This window comes from Phalangium opilio, unplaced genomic scaffold, assembly GCF_054372755.1.
Source record: "Phalangium opilio isolate 3A_F unplaced genomic scaffold, DU_Popi_V2 ptg000098l_1, whole genome shotgun sequence".
NCBI classification, from domain to species: Eukaryota; Metazoa; Arthropoda; class Arachnida; order Opiliones; family Phalangiidae; genus Phalangium; species Phalangium opilio.
In genome coordinates this window covers 3,619,486-3,626,531 of record NW_028324201.1, presented here as the reverse complement: position 1 = coordinate 3,626,531, position 7,046 = coordinate 3,619,486, and the positions used below count along the sequence as shown (strand labels likewise).

At 39.9% G+C, this 7,046-nt stretch overlaps 2 protein-coding genes and 1 long non-coding RNA gene across 3 annotated transcripts; 1 reads left to right on the top strand and 2 right to left on the bottom strand.

Moving 5' to 3' along the window:
- Nucleotides 1–317: 317 nt before the first annotated feature.
- On the bottom strand, nt 318–1,440 carry LOC149634518 (uncharacterized). The gene is made up of 2 exons (XM_089850964.1): nt 591–1,440; nt 318–532 (listed from the first exon to the last, which is right to left on the bottom strand). Exons 1-2 carry the CDS (start codon nt 847–849, stop codon nt 372–374), a joined length of 420 nt encoding a protein of 139 aa, XP_089707090.1. The 5' UTR covers nt 850–1,440; the 3' UTR covers nt 318–371.
- Nucleotides 1,441–1,689: 249 nt separating this feature from the next.
- LOC149634517 (uncharacterized) lies at nt 1,690–6,135 on the top strand. The gene is made up of 3 exons (XR_016373603.1): nt 1,690–2,063; nt 2,131–2,207; nt 6,026–6,135. It is a non-coding gene; the product is annotated as an uncharacterized LOC149634517 (long non-coding RNA).
- Nucleotides 4,705–6,363, bottom strand: LOC149634516 (uncharacterized). Its single transcript, XM_089851009.1, has 4 exons — nt 5,958–6,363; nt 5,840–5,884; nt 5,717–5,766; nt 4,705–5,637 (listed from the first exon to the last, which is right to left on the bottom strand). The coding sequence occupies exons 1-4, from the start codon at nt 6,109–6,111 to the stop codon at nt 5,335–5,337; spliced, it is 552 nt and encodes a 183-aa protein (XP_089707135.1). The 5' UTR covers nt 6,112–6,363; the 3' UTR covers nt 4,705–5,334.
- Between the last annotated feature and the right edge of the window lie 683 nt (nt 6,364–7,046).

The following is a 7,046-nucleotide window of genomic DNA, read 5'->3' as shown; positions in this document are numbered from 1 at the left end:
ATGATAGCAAATGATATTTAAATTGCTAGTACGTGCTATATGTAACATACTAGAGAGTTAAGCGGCAGTTTTAATTGGATCCTATTTGTCACATTAGGCGGAGCGTAAGTAAAGAGATAATATCATTGGATAGGTTAATTAAGGTGGAGTTAGAAAATAAGCCTATAATTATAAGTCTGACAAGAATAACAAATATAGAAATAAAAATTTTTTAATAACAAACAATATAATATATACAATAACAAATATTTATATGAAAAACCCACCACCATTTAAAAAGATTAAACACCGGTCGAGCCGAACCCCCCAGTGCCACGTGATGTAGGGGTCAGACTCTAGAAACAACATAAAAATGTGTTACATGTTGAAACCTAAATTAAAAACTTGAAAATATTTACCGCCGTTTCCACCGGTCTTAGCAATATAACCGGTGTCACTATCAATTGGGCAAGCCTATTGCCCCGCCGAATATTGTAGGCGGTGTCCCCGACGTTGGCGATGACGACTTTTAGGGGTCCCCGATAGTCGGCGTCTATTATTGTTAAGAATTATTATACTTTTACACACTATAAAATAACTAATAAACATACCTATCGTCCCCTCGGCGACAAACAGCCCTTGGGCCGTTAAGCTGCTACGGCCAACAATGCGGCCGTAGCTGTTCTCGGGCAGCATCACGCCTAACCCAGTCGACACGATTTTGATACCGTGAGGGTCGATTACGGTATCCACTGGACAATATAAGTCCAGTCCGGCCGACTGGGGGGTGGCACGACGGGGAGTAAGCGCTGCCGGATGGATTTTGATCACGGGCAGGCAGGGCAAACGAGGAGCGGTCGAAAAAGACATCTTAAAGTTTTTGGGATAGTGTTTCAGAAACAGAAGTTAAACAACTGATAACTTTCATTTTGAAACTTGGGGCTTATATACAAAATTAGCGAGGTCAAATCTAATAGTGTCTAGCCAATACTTTCAAGATTTTTAAAATTCAATAAATAGCCAAAAAGTTAATTAGATATATAGGTATAAAATTACAAAATCTCTCCGAGGTCTAAGTTTTTTTTCGTATGCAAAAAAGTTGTCTAGGTGTGTTTTAAATAATTCAAACGAGATCGTGTTATATAAAAAACCCTTTAGCGAAGGTTAAAAAGAAGTTACTTTGATAAATGCCTAAGGGGACAAATATTATTCGTATGCAAAAGCTTGTTTAGGCGTGTTTCGAATAATTTGAATAATTCTCACGAGATCGCTTTATATAAGAAAAACAATTTATTAGTGAAGGTTAAAACTAATTACTTTGGGAGGGACGGAAATTGTTTTTTTGACATGATTTAAATCTAAATAAATGTATATTAATATTAAACTATAGAGGTATTTTTTATATAGATAGATATCCTAATGTCTTCTATAATCTTTAGTACCAACTCCACAATAAAAAAATGTTTTTTAGGTCAAATTAAAAATAGCGTATCAGACATAATTATATTTTTTAAACTCTTAATAAAAAAAACCATGTCTAAGCCTGTATTCTAAAAAAAAAAAAAAAATGGTCTAAGATTTTGGGTATAAAAGCTTGAGCATTGGTATTGGATTCTCACAATCGATCCAGCCATGAACAAGTACCAAGAGTCTCAATCTATGTTTGAATCTCCACCGTCTTCTCCTAATAATCGACACCGTCAACGCTGAGTCAATTTGTAAAACCCGACCCCGTTGAGATCCTCCTCGATTCTGACGACGAGGAGTTTGTCCAGGACGTGTTGCAGAAACACGTTGTCGGCGTCAACGGGGTTGAGGGGTCCTATCGCTTGAGAAGCGACGGGCAATATTTCGAAACTAAAATCCCCCCGCGAAAGGGGGATTTCTACATAGACATCAGTGTCTACAAATTTAAAGATATAAAAGACGCCCAGGCGGACAAACTGTGGGAGTGTAGACATAAGCGGCTAAAAAGAGTCGTTGACGCTAAAAACAAAGACGCCATCAAACTCCTTAACGCTTTCCATCGCTTGGTGGACGACGTGAAGAACGACGCAGAAGCCGCTCAGCAGCCGCCTAGCAAAGTACGTATCTTATTGACAATAAATTTACAAACCAAAATTTTGTTCCAATTTTTTTTATTTCTGATAGAGATTCAAAAAATGAGTTCGAGCAGCGGCAGCAGCGGGAGTGACTCGGAGGGTAGTGAGGGAGAAGAACACGCACAGGTAAACCGGTACTACACAATTGAGCGGCAGATTGACAAAACGAGTCGCAAGTGGCATTGTAAACAAATCGATTTGCGTATAGCTTTTAAAAATTTTTTTCGAATTTTTCGAAAAATTCTCGACGAAGTTATACGTAAATTAGTAACCGAGAATCCCGGGTATAATCGGGTTCGATTTGTTTTAAGCTCCCCCGGATTGACGACTCCCGTTAATATTAAATTTATAAAAATTGACAAATTCACCAGTAAGCGAATCATGCGCACCATTTATAGAGTAACGCAATCTAGTCGGGATTTTGTCTTTAATGGTGAAGATTTTCAGTTTGATATAATTTTTCTAAACCTCGATGCAAATATAGGGACTTATTATAAATCCATAAAAAATAGAACTTTGGTTAATTTGGATTATTTCGTTAAACAAAATAACCAATTTATTTTTATGGAGAATAATGATAATCTCTGTTTTGCCCGGAGTTTAGTTCTGGGTAAAGAGATGGCCGATCGCAATTTTTATCAACAAAATAAGCAAGGTCCGCCCTTTAACCAGGACAATTTTAACAAACTGAGACGCAATAGCACTCTTCAAGGTAATATTGCGAAAATCTTGCACAGAAAAGCGGGAGTCCCCGAAGGTTTTGTTACTCTAGAAGATATTCAAAAATTTCAAAATTATTTAGTTCCCCATTATCGAATCGTAATCGTTGATGCTGCGAATAATTTTACCATATTTTTCAAAGGACCCCAAGCTCCTAAATTTATCTATCTCCTTAAAATTGGTGATCATATCCACCCCGCGAAAACTTGGCATGGCATGATGGGGGGTTGTACCTCTTGCGATTTATGCTTGAAATCGTTTTACAAACGTGAATTGCTAAAAGAGCATAAATGCCCCGAGGATACAAAACCCTATATATGTTTTCGGTGTCAAGGAGAAGCTTTTCATTTAACCAACGAGGATGTTTTAAAACGTTGCGACGAATGCCACCGCTACTTTTTCCCGGGCCCCTGCTACGAAACTCATTTACTTAATGGCACCTGCGCTAGCCAAAAACGATGTTTAGAATGTGGGCGACTGATGGGTGACGACCACGACTGCAATCCCGAATGCTCTCAGTGTAAAATAGTTCATCCGCCAGGTGAACATTTTGTTATGCCTTTGGAAACCAAAATGAAAGCCTCGCGGTTTATTTATTACGACATTGAGACTATTCTGAGAAATAATATCCACGTCCCCATTTTACTAGTTTGCGACGTAGAGACTGAAGCTGGCTTTGAAACCAAAATTTTTTACGGCGCCAATTGCGTCGAGCAATTTTTAAATTATTTATTTAGCGTAGAGCAGGTAGTTTTGACTGGACAGAAACGTAAGACGTACCAACCGCGCTTTACTAACACTCAAGTCGTAGCTCATTACGCGAAAGCTTTTGATAACTTCTTAATTCTTAACGCTTTAGTCCATAGACACGTCACCCCTGCCGTTATTTTTGACGGCAGTAAAATTTTAATGATTCATCTAGAGGGACCGCAAATTAGATTCCTCGATAGCTTTAATTACATTAGTCAACCTCTGCGTAATTTCACCAGCATGTTTAGCCTCGGCGATGTGGCGAAAGGATTCTTTTCATTTGATTTTCATACCGAAGAAAATCTTAATTACATTGGTGTCATCCCTGAAGCTTCGTACTTTAACGTAGCTCAAATGAAGGCCAATGATTATCGAGATTTTCAAGCTTGGTACGCGTCAATGGAAGGATCTATTTACAACATCAAAGAGGAGCTTATTAAATATTGCATTCAAGACGTCAAAGTCCTAAGACAAGGCGTCGAAGCTTTTAGAAAAATTTACGTAGATCTAACAAAATTAGACCCTTTTTGCTTAAAAAATATTACTTTGGCGGGTGCTTTAACCACTATTTATCTTAACAATTACTATAAACCTTACAGCATGGGTATTGTTCCTTCTAACGGCTATAACGCAAAATTTAATCACAGTCAGATTAGCTTAAAATATCTCGCTTGGGTGGAGAAAACGGAAAATATAAAATTGCGAACGGCTTTAAGCTATGGGGGTGAATATCGGGTGGGGCGCTATTTAGTCGACGGCTATAGCGAAACTCCGCCCAAAATCTACGATTTCCACGGTTGCTACTTTCACGGTTGTCCATGTCAAAAACTTAATGCCTACAATACCCAACTCAAAGCCAGCAACAGATTTCTGTACGAACGGACTCTAGATAGAGAGCTGTTTATTAAAGAGAAGATGGTCGGGTATGAATATACCTCGATTTTTGAGTGTCAATTTGCTAAGCTTTTAAAAGAAAACGCCGAAGCAAAGGCTTTCTGCAAAAGTTTAACTTTTCGACCTCAAATATCAGCCCGTAGCGCTCTCTATGGGGGACGAACGGAAAATTTTGTTCTTAACTGCCACGTGCAAGGTGAGGAGAAAATTTTCTACAAGGATATTATTTCTATGTACCCGAAAGTTTGTCGCGATTGTCCGTACCCTAGCGGCCACCCCATAATCTATAACAGAGATTTTGACAAATCGCCAGGATGGTATTTTGGCGTTATGAGTTGTCGTCTGTTGGCCCCTCAAGATCTGCACATCCCCTTAATTCCCTTTCGCAGCGGTGGTAAATTAGCTTACGCTCTCTGTCGCACGTGCCTAGAATTGCGAGCGGAAATCTGCGATCACACTGTTAATGAACGGGCTTTCGAATCAGTCTGGCCAACGGTCGAAGTATATGCCGCTATGGAACATGGTTATAAACTCCTCGATATATTCGAAGTGTACCATTATCCAAAAACGGAATATTTCTTTGCCCAGTACATGACTGATTTTATCGCCTTGAAAGTGAAGAATTCCGGATTTCCCGCTCACGCGCAAACGCCTCTGCAAAAAGAGGCGTATATCGCTGATATAAACAAGAATGAAAAGCTTTCTCTGACCGTGGCGGATATTCAATCAAATCCTTCCCTGCGTAATATCGCTAAAATTAATTTAAATTCTCTTTGGGGTCGCATGGCTCTGAATACGGGAAATATTCGCAGCATCTTTATCAACAATTATTACGAATTGATACGATACGCGAGCGATTACACTCTGGAATTAGTCGACTTACGGCCAGTTACGGAGTCGATCGCTCTCTTATCGTACAAAGCCAAAAGCGATTACGTTTCGGACTACAAACTGGGATCGGCCATTGTGGGGAGCTTTGTTTCTTGCTACGGGCGACTCGAATTGAACAAAATGTTGCTTCAATTAGACCGCGCAGCTTTGTATTGTGACACCGACTCGATAATCTACCGCCATCTACCGGGAAAGTTTGACATTCCAACTGGCAATCATATTGGTTGCTGGGCGGACGAACTCGGCGGTGATTATATAACTTCCTTTTGTAGTACCGGTGCCAAAAGTTACTCGTTTCGCACTAGCAAAGGAAAAGAAGTCAAGAAAATTAAAGGGTTGACGTTAAATCGAGAAAATCTTGAAAAACTTGACTTTGAAACCTTTGAAAGTGTAGCGATGAATCCGGAAAAGGAAGTTACAGTCAATGTCCCTTTTAATTTTAAACGGGATAAATACAAGCTGCAGCTAGAGGCCGTTAAAATCACCAAAAGATTTCGCCAAACCTCGAATAAGAGATTGTTGAACGCCGATTTGACAACCAGTCGACCCTACGGTTTCAAAGAGGCAACACCCGCTTCAACATCTCTTTCGCATGAATTACGAGGCTAGGCGAAGACATACTTTTGAGGGCTTGTGGGAATCTTGCGTTCCTATCGAAGCCCTGGCCAAAGACGGTTTCTATCTTGCAGATGTAGAAACACAGACGACGCGCTGCGCCTTTTGCGGCATCGCCTTGTACCAGTGGCGTTGCACGGACCATCCATCGAGGGAACATCGGAAACACAGTCCATCGTGTCCGATGGTTTCCAAGAAACCGTGCAACAACAAACCACTGCGTCAGGGGGTTCCGGACTTCCCGACCAGCGAGGGCGAGGATGTTTGCGAGCCTCTAATCCAAACATGCCCAGCCACCAACAAAGAGCGGTCGGGAAACGAAAAAGTGCGCGTGCGCATAAATCCGTCGTGTTTTCTTCTGTAGTGCGTGTGTACCAACTACCCTTCGAGTCTCGCGTGAACTTTAACCTCCTCAACGACCAACGCTTTCGCCAGCGTTGTCTGGAATTAGAAGAGAAACTTTTTAAAAAAACAATTACTAAATAGGGGAATTTTTTTTTGGGTAAAAGGGTTTCGTTTATTTTGTTTAAATATTTTCTAATTTGTGTTTATTAAGGGTCTTTGGGTTTTGGGTTAATTGTATTTTTGATTATGTATATTATATATATAAACTGTTAATTAAAATAAAAATGTTTATTAATCAAGATGAATCCAACCGAGTCAGTCTCGCATTCTTTAAAGTTCCAAACACCCGCTCAATTTCTAATCGTAGGGCCAACGCAAGTGGGGAAGAGTTTTCTTTTAAGTAACTTATTGCAAAATCATCAGCTTATGTTTGACCCACCGCATAAAAAGGTTATTTATTGCTACGCCGCCTGGCAGCCAAACTACGAAAAATTGAAACAATTGATTCCGGGAATTCAATTTATTCAAGGCTTGCCAACGGCGGATCCGGACTTTTGGGAAATGAATCGCGACTCCTACTTGATACTAGACGACTTAGCTAGCCAATTATTTAAACAAGCTCATATTGCCGATTTAGTGTGCGTGACGTCGCATCATTTAGGGTATACGGTTATTATTATTACTCAACAACTGTTTCCCAAGGGTAGCCAATCGCGGATAATTTCTCAAAACTCTTCCTATTTTATAATA